We start from the raw sequence: 15,220 nt of genomic DNA, 5'->3' as shown, positions 1-15,220 counted from the left end.
GAGAATCGTACAGTTCAGATTTGATACGCTGCCTTAGTTGCTATGCAACTGGTTTTACATTTTGGAAAGCCTGCTCTCTACCTGGTATTGATGATTCAGCAGTGCAACTCCTAGAATTGGCATTTCAAAAGCAAAGGAATTACTTGAAGCAGCTAATGGCACATGAACTGCATTTTGGAGTCCATTTTGCCTCTTGCCCCTAAAACGTCAACTGAAGCTGCCTGCTTTTCTGTCTGATTCCTTGGCCAGCTGAAATGTTTTTAAAAGCTTGATTTCCCAGTCTCAACCCCTTCCCACCTCTCATTACCCTTTTATCTGTTTCTTAATTTTTCCTCCTTCCATGGTTAAGGACAGGATAGCAAATATTCAGTCATTATGCAGAGGCCCATGTTGTTCCAATTTTAATTGTTCTCTGATTCTGCAGTTGTTACAGATAATGAAACTACTCAACAAAGTACTGTTATATCTCTTCCTATAAACATTAACAGACAGTTTTCAAATTAAGTCAATTCCCCCGCCCTAACTTATAAGTAATAAAATGCTGATCTGAAAATAAGCATTATTACCTTGCATTTTTGAAACTTAATACCATGGCAATATTACATCATATATTCATAAGGATACATGCTGTTCATTTCCTTCACTGTAAGCCAACCAGGCTTGTAGAAAATATACTGAGGACCTTTTAATGTATTGTGGATTTGACTAGATAATAGATCTGCATTTAAAATTAATCTAGATTTCTTCCCCATTGGAAAGTGTTTAGTTAGAAATTGAATTACCACCAATACATTATTTTTAATTATTCTAACTGATAATTCTAGTGGCACAAGAATACCTTGCTGTTCCATCTCATACATTATGTGTATAACAATAACTAAAACAACATGATCTTAAACCACTTGTTCTTAAATAGAAACTGATTTAAGAGCAGTTTTCCCTGCTCGCTATTTAGTTTTGCCCTTTATTGGTTTTGCTAACATGGTGAAGGCTGGAATAAAGGGAAAAGATGGTAGTGTCTGGTGAAACTGAGGTTTTTTTTAAGGTCTTCCCATTCTCTGACTCCTTTGGCCTGTAATGGCTCTTGCAGTGTCTGCCATATTTAGAGTATAAGCTCTTCGAATAAATATATTTCAAAATATTTCACTGGCCCCCACTGCATGTTGATTAGAAACTAGAACTTTTATTTGTTTATACTCAGTGCTTTTTTCTGGGGGGACGCAGGGGTACGCATACCCCTAAACATTTTGTGAATCTTTGTACTTTTGTCCATTTACTGTATTTATTTTTCCCGATTTGAACTATAAAATGGTGATTTTCTTCAGACAAAATGCGAGTACCCCTAAACATTTTTCTAGAAAAAAGCACTGTTCATACTCATGAGGCTATAGCACAGAGGTTACTTTTTAAAGGCTCAACACTTTGTTTCAAGCACACACTCTAGGCAGAGATTTTTAAGATCTTCCTTTATGCTTTAAACCTGTCACTGGACAGATCAATTCTTTCTAGGATGGCCGTTGTCCTACACTACCTATAAAACACAGTCCATTTTACAATCCCAGGTAGATACAGCCTTGTCTGCCTACAGAATGTCCCTATCTTTAGAATCATAGAATAGCAGAGGTGGAAAGGACCACAAGGGTCATCTAGTTCAGCCTCTATCAATGAAGAAATCTTTTGTCCCAGGTGAGACTCGAACCCACAACCCTGAGACTGAGAGTCCTCTTTTCTACCAATGAAGCCATCCCACTGAGAGCCAGTTCACTATCTGTCCCCACTGACAGATAAATCCTATCTGAGTCCTTTCAGATAGCCAGAGACCCCCTTCTGCCCATCCCTGTCTCTCATCACAGGTCCCTTCTAACCCACAGGCAATCCCTGCCTGCACTGTCTCAGACAGTCCCTATCAATCTGTTAAACTGTCAGCATCTAACTTAAATTCCTCTCCTGATTGGCTGTTAGACTCACCAGTTTCCATTGGTTACTGGGTCAACAGGAGGTAGACTCAGGAGCTGTCCATCACAAGTTGCTCTAAATTTATTGTACAGCTTCAACCTTTATCTTATTTAATAAAGGGAGGTTTTTCCCCCCGGTACAAAAAAAAATCCCCTACAGTTCTTTTTACAGTAAATTTAATGAAGTGTTTCCAGTAAGTTCATTTTGGCATCTATCATTGCCCACCAAAGTGGGAATTCAATGTAGAATCGTAAATTAATTGCCCTTTATAGTAAATGAAATAAGAATTCCAAATATGCAGCATCAGGACATTTAATTGTGTTCCTCAATTGCTTATCCAATGCATTGGAAAACTGAATCAAGAAAGACAGAAGAAAGCAGCCAAAGGTTGCTAAATGTAGCGCGTAACACAGATTTTGAACTTTACTTAATGATCTGAGTGTTTATTACTATGAAATAAATGCACCATTTCAAGAATTATGGTGGAATTGTAAAACATTAAAATTCTAATTAATTTTGGTCAGAGCCATGCACTCTGCATATTTCCCCTATTTTCTCCCCTGGTATGGGCAACTTGTTTAATAATTGAGATAATTTTATATTTCCTATGCAGTGCTGTCCCCCTTTATACTCGGAAATGAAAGTGTCAATTGTGGTGGAGTAGGATTCTGTGCTGAAGGTACAGACATAGAATCAATGAATTATAGAGACCTTGAGGGTCATCTAGTCCAACCCCCTGCAATGCAGAATTCCTGCCTGCAGCTGTCCCTGCTTGCACTAATGAGCTCCGCAACTTTGGCTGCCCTCCCCAACAAAAATCCTGGCTACACCCATACATTAACACATCGCGCCAGTGTGGTTGTGATATAGCAGACTAACATAGCATTCTAACATAATTGCAGGTGGACATTTTTAAAATTTAAGAATCTCAAATATTGGGGAACAGTGTGATCAAAGCAGCCTGCACACTCAGCATCAGTGCCTTTGTACAGTTTCTGGCACCCCAACTCTCTCATACAAGCGACCATTTTAATTTCCCACATTTTAATTTCCCACAATTCCCCTGGTGTTGTGTCACCCCAGGACACTATGGGAAATTAAAATGACCGCCCATCACTGCAGCTTAATACCCACCATCATTTGAAGGGCTCCATCGGGGCAATTGACTGACTGATTGCAATCTTGCAGGGAAGGTTTTTAGTTCGACTTGGTTTTTCAGTGTGATAGATAGCATCTCCCTTAGGCTCCCAGCTTCAGATTCTTTCCCCCACTTTTTCACAGCAGCAGGCTCTCCCTCCCTTTCCCATTCTTTAACACCATCTTAGGCATATAGAAGGAAGTGCTCAGAGGGTCGTCCTCTAGAGGGGAAAGTGCATTCTATAATCGCGAACTAACTGCAAGCACCAGAAAGAATACTCTACTAGCAACAAGAGGAAAGGAAATAGAGTCCCACATTCTTTGACATGGTTAGAGGGTTCTTGGGTTCTTTTGCTTGTTTTTGTTTTGTTTTGTTTTTACAATCAGTTAGTATATTAATTTTGTTAAATAAATGAATGAAAGACGAGTTCATTTTTTGTGAATTCTAATAAAGAGGGACCTGATCTGTTCCCTCTAAGGGAATCCTTCAGGTCCAAGAATAGCAAGTCAGAGTAATCCAACCCTTAACCCATACTCATAATTAGTAGAGAAGGGAAGGAAGTTGGAAAGGCAAACCAAGCTCTTTCTTGCAGAGTACTGCCTCAAATGCATTCTACATGTGCTTAGGAACGTGGTAGCCTAGGACACCTTGCAAATCTCCAAGACTGAAAAGATAAAAAGCTCTTCCAGATTATCTTTCAGCAAATCCATTTGTCATATTTCATGATTTTTCCATCCATAACACGTATTTTTCCATCTATAAGACACCCCCATGTATAAGACGCCCCCTATTTTGGTGGACTCAGATTTAAGAAAACGGGGGAAGATGGGACAGAGTATAAGACGCCCCCTAATTTTTGACATTATTTTTAAAGGAAAAAAACCTAGTCTTCTACATAGAAAAATACGGTATTTTGTAAAGATTTAGGAAGTTTGAATTTGGTACTACAGCATAATTCTTTCATTTAATTAAGAACACATTCTAGAAATGGGTAGTAATATTTGGATTAAGAACATTATGGGTGAGTGTTTTTTACCATTATAGGTCAAACAATGAAAGTCCCTATTCTGATGAACAGAATATTACATCTTAAAATATTTATGGCTCAATCTTGCATTTAAGAACAGTGTGGTGTAGCAGTTAGAGTGCTGGACTAAGATGTGGAAGAACTGGGTTTAATGCCCACAGACCACAAGGCTTACCTAATGACACTGGATTCAGGTAGGTAGCTGTGTTGGTCTTGACGCAGTCGAAATAAATTAAAAAATTGTCCAGTAGAACCTTAGAGACCAACTAAGTTTGTTCTGGGCATAAGCTTTCATGTGCATCTGAAGAAGGGTGCATGCACATGAAAGCTTAAACCCAAAACAAACTTAGTTGGTCTCTAAGTTGCTACTGGGCAATTTTTAATTTTTTTTTTTACTAATGACTTGGTGTCAGTCCCCATCTTTCAAGACCAATCCACCTAACAGAGAGGAGGATAAAAGTGACAGGAACAGGTATGCTATCCTGGATAAAAATGTAATAACATTTTAAAAGGCAGGTATACTTTCTGGGTGTGCTTAGAAATACCAGTGAAAATGTATAAAACACATTTGACGGTGAAAACTAAAAGTATTTCAGTGTCAGTAAGAATTATGACCTTTATTTACATGCAGGACAGTGCTCTCTATTTGATGCGGGTTTCATGGGCCGATAAGACTGTTTCAGTGGTGATGACGCATTGTTGCCTCTGGAAATGGCTTAAAATAAATATATTCATACCTTCACCTGTGCAGATATTTCTGGCACGGTGTACCTTAATCCCTCCTCCTGCCTCAGTGCACAAGAGTTAAGCTTAGAAGAGACTTCTAGGAAACTTCCTTCTCCGCTATGACTTCTTGCCAAATATTCCTATCTAATGCCTTCAGAAGTGAGCAAACAACATTTTCCCAACTCCCTCCCTCTCTGCAGATAGACCTCTACTGTATAAGCATCTTGCTCCTAAGGCAGAACTTTGTGCTTGCTTCCAAGCACCACCTGCCCAGCTGAAAACCACAACTGCACTGGCAGGCGGCCAGAAGGGCCACTCTGTGGAAAGGCTTCCTTCCTACTAAGCTTAAGCAGGGCGGGAGAGAAACAGATGGAGACTTTGAGAGCTGGCATAAAATCCTGCCACTGTAGTGAGCGGTAAATGAAAATTTGGCTTTGAGGAATCTGCAGTGGTACACATACCCCTTTCGTCGGAATTAGAAGGCATGCAAACGGAAAGCACAGAATCTGGCAGACCCATTTTTTAATCCTTGAAGTTTTCATATCGGTACAAATTAAAGGAGTTTGTTTTGAGATAAACATGCAGGTGTTTATAGACCTTAAAATGCTATTTGTTGCTTTTAAAATAGTAATGCTGATAGGCCTAATGCGGTCTTGCATTGCCATCTAGAGTGCTGTGTCAGAACTACATGATTTTAATGCTCCCTTTTGGCTCTCCCCCCGCCCTCAGCTTTTAAGGCTACCTCTTTGTGCTTGAGCAAAATTACGGTGTGTGGCTGCAGTCCATTAATTGAGGTCAACTCTTGCTTGCATTAAAAGGTTATTTTGCTCATAGTCTCAATTTTTTTTTATTAAAAATAAACCCATCAGGTCTGGAAAGAGACATTGTTAGGGAAATGGTTGCGTTTTGACAATGAGAAATAATGGAGATGCACACTGAAAGGTAAGGTTGTCAGTTTCCCAGTGGCCCCAGAGGGTGCATTTTCCTGATGGCTGGTTGAGAATATTTCATGATGTAAATGTCAGACTTGTCAAGCTTGTCACTATGAAAATGATCCATGTAGTGAGGGTCTCCTTTCCTTGGGAAACAAACAGCTGCCTTATCGCTAAATAGATGCAGTGACAGGGAACCTGCTATCTATCAAAAGAAATTTATATTTGCTTGTAATATCCAGTGCTAAAGGACTATTCCAGTCATACGCCATATTCCCATATTGTGCTTCATTATCAGGTTTGTCAGTGGCACATTTTGAAGGAGACAGCATGAAATAGGAAATGGCCCTCGTGCACTTGAAGAGTTCAGTGGGCTCTCCATGCTGATTTAACTGTAGGATTGATTTATCTCTGAGTCTGTTGCCCTTTAAGCACACGTTCCTTCAAACTTGGCATGTTGTGTTGAACAGGTAGGAAATCACAAAAGGAAAAAAAGTAGGATGCAAAAGCCTCGTCCTCTGTGAAAACCCTCAAACATATTTAATAAGGGATGACTGACGTGTCTATTTTGCAGCTACTGGAATACATTGTGAAGTTGATATATATATATATATATATATATATATATATATATATATATATATATAGGCTTAGAAATGCGTGTTCATTATTCCACATTTATTTTGATTTTCAAGTATGACATTTTTAATAGTGCCATGAATCTCTGTGGTGGGTTTACCATTTTGTTTGTAATTAATGCTCTTCATTTTCTACTATCCATGCATCATTTAAATATATAACATTTCCTCCCCATGAATCTGTACATTTTTGTCATCACCCCACCCCAACCAAATTGCTATCCAGCATTGGTGCAACTTGTTTTCCATTTGTTGTACATACCTTCCTTGACATTTTTGTTGCTGCTGCTTCTGCTGCTGCAAGGATATTGCATTTTCAGTCTTCAAAGCAGAATATTTTGTATGTGGAAAATGGGTAACCCTATGCAGATAATGCTTTTTTAATTGCTGTTGTAGTTGCTGCACCAAATGCGGTTGCACAGGCGACTGTCACAGGCATCAATTGGATGTTATTTGCAACTTGGTTATTGCGACTTGGTTATTGGCAAGTGACAAAGATCTCTTTTCCTTCAGGTTTTCTATCATGCTGTGAATCTTTGAGGTTACATTTGGGACTCCTTTCATAAAATTATTCTCTGTTCCCTATTGTCCAGTTTCTGCATGAAAGCAGTCATGTTGCCAATAAATAGCAGCAATGCTATCCCACTCAAAAATGCTTGCGCTGTTTCAGGATTATTTTTATTTCATTTTCTATTATTCCAGTTGGTTGGGGTTTTTTTAAATCCTCTAGAAATGGTTCAACATAAGAGGTTTTTTTCAAAAAAAGTGGCAGATAGTGGCACCCCAGTTTCCCTGAAGCATCTTTGTTCTTGCTGTCTCTTACACACCAACTAGTCTGCTGTGTTTGTGTATTGTACCCCAAAGCTTTTGGTTGTTCTTGTTCACAATTCAAGACATACCATGGGTTGTCTATAACATTTGTGATGAGAAATTATCTGTCTCCAAGTAATAATAATTTATTATTTATTCCCCGCCCATCTGGCTGAGTTTCCCTTGCCACTCTGGGCGGCTCCCAATCAAGTATTAAAAACAATACAGCTTTAAATATTAAAAACTTCCCTAAACAGGGCTGTCTTCAGATGTCTTTTAAAAATAGGATAGTTGCTTATTTCCTTGACATCTGTTGGGAGGGTGTTCCACAGGGTGAGCGCCACTACCAAGAACGCTCTCTGTCTGGTTCCCTGTAACCTCAATTCTTGCCATGAGGGAACCACCAGAAGGCCCTCGACGCTAGATCTCAGTATCCGGACTGAACGATGGGTGTGAAGACGCTCAGGAATACTGCACCAAGGCCGTTATTCACAAGTAATATTCACTTGTGAGGCATGACAGATTTATCTCTTGATTGATTGATTGGAAGTGTACCAGATTAATGTGAAGACGGGAATTTGATCTCTTATACAACTGCTAAGCGCTATGAATACTATATAAAACCAAAAACTGACAAAGCGGGCTTGGTAGCTAGTTGAGCCTGTCCCCAGAAAAACCATAAAATAAGCAGGGGACACTACATGGGTCCAGGTGTAAGTTGAGTGAGAACGTAGGCTTCTTCACGGGAGTTAAGTCATTTTAACTTCTGAAATCGACTTTTGCTTTGGTGAGCATTTAACTTTTAAGCTTCCAGTTTCACGTACTTAGAAAAGCAATTAAGGTTACAGTAGAAAAATGAACTCTGAGTGATATATATGCAGCAGTATCTGATTCCAGAGGCTATGGGTAGTGGAGGAAATGTCTTCTGGTCTTTGGGGCATGCTGACCTGTTGGGTCCTATCACTCAGCACCATACTATGGGGTGGCTCTGGTTGCAGAAGGTGCCTCTGTCCGTTTTATGGGGAACCTCTTCCCTCCCTCCCATCCCATTCAGCAGAGTCCCTTAACTGTCTGGAGGTTGCGGGGAAATTCTCACAGGAACGTGGAGACAGAAAAACGGGCTTGTGCAAACCTTTTCCCCGTGGCGTTTTCTCTGGATCTAACCAAGAGATAGTCCATGATTTGCCAGTTAAAGCATTGGTCTGTTGCCATCTCAGTTATCTAGCCCTTATCTTTAGCTTTTAGCATTAAGGCTTGACATAATACATCTCTACCCCTATTCAATGTCAATGCAATATATTCTACTTTTTTCTCTTGCTGCAAAACCTAGCAAGGTAACATCACTCATTATCCTTGGCCCTGTGCAATCTGCAATATGCCTCTTATGCTGATTTACACGGAAGGGCAAATTATAGGTATGGTTTATTACACATATCTGTACGATTGGGTTCTTACTAGCATTATGAATTGATTGATGTATGATCTATGTATAGAATTTTCTCTTTGTTCCTGTAGAGATAATAATTGTCTGCCACTTCTTTCTTTGAGACTACATGTTGTCATCTGATATAAAGGGGGAAATTTGTCTTCTCCTGTACAATGGAAAGTTAAAAGTGAATGTTCAAACCCATCTGTTTGGTTCAGGTCAATCTTTCTTATCTTTCTCCTGGCCTTTTCTGCTCTCCTCTCTCCCCCCCCCCCCAGCACAGGGACATAGAGCAATTTGTTTTAATTCCTGTAAAACATTCCTTTTAATTTCTGAACATTATTTCTACTCTAACTTATTTTAAGTGTTTCTTCCACTCTGAAAAAAATTCATGGAAGTGGAATTCTACTCATTCTTTTAGCTGTAGGGGAGCTATAACCTATAGCCCTATGTCAAGCTGGGAAATACAACAGGAAGCAACTTTCTAGCCATAAAATCATACTCTATGGAAGCACTGCAATACATTTGTAGCACTAATCAAAACACAGGATGTTTTAAAATTATTTAATAAAGTTGGACAGGTGTTTTTATTTGTATTTGTTGTTCCGTAAATCTTCCAAAAATTCTGGCTGCACCTGATTGCCTCACTTAAACTGACTTCTTAGATGTTTATAGAGAATGTCTATAATTTCAGAATTGGCACATATGCAGTTTGCGTGCCCTGTCTAAAGCAGCATAAAATTTTCTTTAGACGGATAAGCTAACCTTTCCTTAATTCTATGATGGTTCTTTTCTTCTTCCAAAGGGCATGTATAAGCATAAGTTCTGCAACAAAATATATGCCCTTTAAGCACAAAACTGGGTTAGCGGAAACTAGCAAGGACTTGAAATTCACTAAGACCATAATCGTATGCCCGTGTTTTATTGGTAGTGACTTCCTTAGTCACAGAGGACTGTAACTGACTAGTATATTTACACCTGCCAATTTTATTCAGTAGGATGTGTGTGAATGTGTGTGTGTGTGTGTTGTTTAGTTGTTTAGCCGTGTCCAACTCTTTGTGACCCCATGGACCAGAGAATGCCAGGCACTCCTTTCTTCCACTGCCTCATGCAGTTTGGTCAAACTCATGTTACAGTAGTAGCTTCCAGCCATCTCGTCCTCTGTCATCCCCTTCTCATTGTGCCCTCAGTCTTTCCCAATGTGTGCATGTCTGTCTGTCTGTCTGTCTGTCTCTCTCTCTCTCTCTCTCTCTCTCTCTCTCTCTCTCTCTCTCTCTGAAAGACATTAGAAGCATTGAAACAAGGCTTTACTTGACCTGTCAGTTTTGCCGGGGCAGCAGCATCCCAAGTGAGCATCTACTTGCCTCCCTTCCCTTGCCATCCAAGCCAAAAGGGCATGTGTGCACACCAGCACAGTTGCACCTAGTAATTCTTTTTTGAAAAGCAAGTTCTGCAGTGAGGTTGCAGAAAAATGTCCTTCTCATGCACAGATAAGGAAGCTTTTTAAAAAAATCAAAATACAAAATAAAAATCTAATCCATGTGCCACCATTGCATCAGCATCCGGGAAAATTTAAGCCAGAACAACAGCAGTGCTGCTATTAGTGCTGCTCTGCAGCTTGAATAAGGTCAATCAGAACTGTTAAAACTGGGGATAATTTGGAAGCATCTCTTCTCTCCCAAAAAATCAGAAAGCAAGAGGTCAATAATGCATCCCGTAAGTTTTGTGGACCGTTCTCATGATTCTTCACTGTACTTTGGAAGTAACACAATGGAGATGAGCGCTATAAGACACAGCCTGCCCCAACCCCCATCAACACCGTTGACCCTCAGACAAAAGAAAGGGATGCAAAAGTGTCAGCGGCCTCATCTCCCGGCCTTCCAAGTAACCCTTAAGATTAAGTGTACCGGGTTGTAATCAGCCTCAGTCTGTTCCTGTCAGAGCCTGTATTAGTGAAGATAAGGAGAAACATACAATTGGGGCCAGTACACACACATGCGCTCTTGACCTTCCCTCGCTAAGCATTTGAAAGAAGAAATGTAATGTGTGAAGCAGCAGATTACAGATGCAGATTCAATGGCCAATATCCTAGCAAAGATAATTTGGACAATTCCTTAGCTGACCACAACAGTGATATGCTGGTCCATATCTTGTGTGCACACTGGTGTTTCCCGTTAGCAGATATATGGCTAATGGGACATTTGTCTTTCCCAAGCTAAACTTTGACTAAAAAGGCAGTAGTTTAGAATCAGCCTCATCTGAAATTTAATTGGAATGTAGACTAGGTAGTTCCTCTCTGCCACTCATGTTCTCCCCTGCAAGATTTCCTGTTTTTGTTGCTTAAGTAAACAGCAGTACTTCTGTCATGGCAAAATAATTCTATCATGGAAATATCTGTTTTCCAGCAAACTCAACTGTGTGGGTGAACAAAGACCTGATCATATGAGTTCTTTTTTTAGGCTGCAAAGTTATATTGAATGTAGATGGTAATTAGTAAAGCAAATACATTAAACATGTTTAAACTTCAGTCTGTTCAACATCATTCCTTGATAATTAGCCTAAATAGCCCATTTAGCTGAAAGTTCAAACATTGCTAATGACTCTAGAAACAGTGCCAGTTTTCTGCATTCAGAAGAACAAATACTTCCTGAACTACAATGACAAATGTCCAAAACTGCACTGCAAAACTTTTAAGATTGCAGTCTTGTACAACTGAGGTGCCTAGAGTTACAAACTGACAGCATGCAGAATCATGTTCACTTCTGAGATTCCCCATGGGGAAAACATATTTTACAGCTATTTTTAAGTAGATAGATACTATATTGTAATGATTTTGTGAACAACATAATGCAGATTTATGCTAATATTATGGGTAGTGAAGAAACACTTTAAAAGGTTTTGATTTACTGCTTAGTCTGTGTTGGTTCATCATAACTCATTCACACCTTGTTCTAATTATAGCATTCAAATAGGTATTTTTATAGCCTGCATCAGTGTTTAAAAATTCAAATAGAACAATGTGCACAATTAATGCAGCCACAATCTCTTTATCAGAAAGTGTTTATAAGGAGTTGCCTGAATTTTGTGTTCTGGCTTCCATAGTTAATTCTTTAAAGGTCATCACTTAGCATTGGGTATAAGGTACTATTCATGCCCATGGTTGCTGCCATTATGATGTCACTTCATTCATTCAGGATGTTCCAGAGAAGCTTGCCATGAATTATGGGCGCAACTCCTAGAACTGAAGCTGTAGAATATTGTAAGCATGCTGTTGCCTGACATGCTCATGTTTCCTATTTTAGACCTGACTGATCTTCAGATAACATATGGCAGTACAAGTAATTGGAAAATTGGCAGACCTGTCAAGAAACCTTGCTAGATGGGACAAAAATACGATGCTGCAGCACATAAAGTGTCTCTGAAGTTAAATTTATTGTCTTTTATCAAATGGTGAAGAAAACATATCTGGTCTCCAAAAAATGAAACACCTCTTTCCCAGTGGCAGATGCTGTTCAATGCTAGATTTTAAATACAAGGGTGGGTCTTGCATTTTAAAAACTATGCACAGAAAACAGCTAGTCAGTGTCTGAGGAGGTATGTCAAATCTTGTCTTTTTCATTTAATGCTTTACCAGATTTCCTCTTCTGGAATTTCTAAAAAATAACTAATAAATGAATTGATCTTAAGCATAAAATAGGCACAGCAACTAAATGATACAAGAAAGTGGAAATGTTAGCATTTACATCTTGTGGGAAGTTTAATTGTGAATATGTTGTAAATGCTGCTGGAACAAATACCTGCTCGGCCCACTCTCTCCTAGCTAGTAGCAGTTTGCCACAAGTGAGTGGTGGCCTTGGTCTAGATCAGAGCTTTCCAAACTGTGTGTTGCGACATGTTAGTGTTCCGACTGCAGTGTGTAGGTGTGTCACGCAAATGCTCCCCACTCCTCCCGTGGCCGGAAAGGGTTTAGTTTAACCTCCGCTTTGCTGGTAAAACTGAATTACTGTGACACGAAATGATGTGTGTCTAAAAAGTATGTCACCAACATGAAAAGTTTGGAAAGCTGTGGTCTAGATGATAGCAAATGCCTCCTTGGTGAAGAAAAAGATGCCAATTTACAGCTGCTGCAACACTCTTGGTTTCTTCGTTTTGTTTTTAAACTTCTCTGGATCCAATTTGTAGGCCACTTTTGACCAGGCTTTTCTGGATCCATTTCAATCTAGCTTTTAGTCGTGTTTTGGGTCTGAGTGCTTTGGTCACCCCAGCGGACAATTTCTTTCTTTACCTCTCAGTGGCTTTCGGGCTGTCATTCATTTTCTTCTCAATCACCTGGATGTGTTGGAAGAAACTGTTTTGCTACGGTTCTGTTCTTACATCACAGTGAGATTTCAAGAGGTGGTGCTGGAGAATGAATGTTGAACTCAGTGGCAGCGACTATCTGGAATTGTGAAGTGCGGTGTTAGCAATTGAGGAAATGGTTTGGCATTATAGGGTGAGATGTAAGCAATATGCTGGTGACATCCAACTCTCCTTCCTCATCAGATGTAGCACTGAGGACTCTATGCTTTCTGGAGTGACTAATGGACTGGTGAGGGCAAAACTCAATCCAGTTAAGACTTATGGTTGGAGCCCAGGAAAGTAGTGGCTCTATTTGTCCTGACTGGGGTTCTACCCCGTGAAAGAAAAGATTTGCAACTCAGGAGTGATCCTGAGCTAGTATGCCTCATGGATCAATCAATAAATCAATCTCCTTTATTGGCATAGGAAAGGTGCATCGTATACATGGATCAGAACACAACACAGTTAACGAAACATAGTAGGAGATACTTTAGGATAAAACTGTCCAGACATTGTGAGGTACGAAAATGGCTCTTAGGACCTATGGTGATGTAATTTAATAGCGTCACTCATAAATCTTGCCACATTCTCCACAACATCATTAATACAATTGTTCAGCATATAAGACACCCTGGAAGAGTCAGTGCGATAAATCCCCTCCTTCAATAAGGGGGCCAAGTACTTATCATATTTTTTTGCATAAAATGGGCCATAAAATAAAACATGTGTGATGGATTTGACCTGTTTTGTGCCACAAGGGCAGTATCTTTCACAGTATGGGATTTTTGAGAATCTACCTTGCAGAACTGCAGACAGTAAGAAGTTAAGCCTTGCGAGGGAAAGAGCTCTGCATAGGTGGGGATTGTAAAGCTGGTGTAAACATGGAGTGTCCTGGCCAAACAAGGGTGGAATTCCCAACCTCATGGATAAGGAAAGGGTATCAGATAGCAAAAGGCTCTGATGAAGAAAGGGAAACCTGGTGGGCCTCTCCTTCAGGGAAATCACACATCTTGTATATTGTGCCATCAGAATTCATGTGGATGAAGTACAATCCCATGATTCCCAGCACCAAACGTTTCTTACCTGGAGGAGAGGCTTGATGGAACTTTTGCCACTTGCCAATTCTTCTCCAAGGTTAAGCTTTTCTTCCATAAGGGAAAGAAGACTTCTGTGCAGGGCTAGCATCAGTTCGGACCCTTTCAAGCATTCTTTAGCCTTCACATCTCCCATTGAGGAATGCTTGAAGGACCTAAGTGATTTACAGGTGAGCATCAGGCCACTTGCCAGTTTCTACTTCGCGATGCCCCAATAGTGGCTGTAGGTAGGAGCAGTTTCACCAGCTTCATCAGTGTCCCATCGGTGTTGTTCTTAGGTAAGGACCTTTCTTTTGCATGCTCTGGCAACATCTTGTGCATCTTGACTACTATAATGCACTCTTAAAGGAGCTACTGTTGACCATTTTGGGCCATTTGAATTTTCAGAGTCATCTGGGACCATATTCTAGAGCTTGTAAGACCAATTATTCCAGAGCTCCACTGGCTTCTAGATTCAAAGTGCTAATTGTAACCTGGGTTCAGGATATTTGAAGGCACACCTGTTCTCTTGTGACAAGGCCCTGTTACCAGTTCCATGGGGAAGATGGTCAAGTAACATGAATAAGGCGTTCCTGATGATGGAGCAGTTTCTCAGAGCAACCAAACAGATCTGCAATGTTCACTCCTTTAGAGTACAAGGAAAAATATTCTTAGTCTGCCAGAATGTTTTTGTTCTTGCCTTTTTGTCATTGTTCTGTTGATTTTATTGTGCTGCATGTTGGTTTTATTTGTTTCATTATTTTATTGCTTATATTTATAATTTTGTTGTTTAACTTTTATTCGACATTGCTTTGAGAACCGCAGAGTTGAACCTGTAAATTTGCAGAAATAAGTAAGTGAATAAGGATCGTAGGTTCTACAAACTTGCCCAGAAAGGTATATTGCGTATATAGGCAGCAAGGAGTAATGCATTTTTCTTTTAAAGATTCATAAAAGATCTCATTTTTTGTTTTGCAGGAGGATGAAAATGAAGCAGAAGAAAATTCACCTCAAGAGTCAAACATGGAGCAGAAAAATTCAAAAAAATAGAAATTTATTTCCTCTTGGAAATACTTTCAAGTCGTGCCACAGTGATTAAAGTGTCCCATTGTAAAAATTACAGAATGTTGTCAATAAATGACACAGGAAAATAAAA

General features: G+C 39.7%; 1 protein-coding gene across 6 annotated transcripts in view; it reads left to right on the top strand.

Moving 5' to 3' along the window:
- PHF14 (PHD finger protein 14) overlaps positions 1-15,220 on the top strand; it is a 136,600-nt gene extending 121,380 nt beyond the window's left edge. For all 6 annotated transcript variants that reach the window (XM_081882809.1, XM_081882813.1, XM_081882814.1 and 3 more), the window contains one exon: positions 15,043-15,220. In XM_081882809.1, the coding sequence (XP_081738935.1) occupies positions 15,043-15,114 (72 nt within the window). In that variant the 3' untranslated portion in view covers positions 15,115-15,220. The remainder of the gene's footprint in view (positions 1-15,042) is intronic.

This window comes from Podarcis melisellensis, assembly GCF_964234715.1.
Source record: "Podarcis melisellensis genome assembly, chromosome: 12".
NCBI lineage: Eukaryota > Metazoa > Chordata > Lepidosauria > Squamata > Lacertidae > Podarcis > Podarcis melisellensis.
Note: the sequence above shows the minus strand (reverse complement) of the source record. Positions and strands in the feature narration are given on the sequence as shown.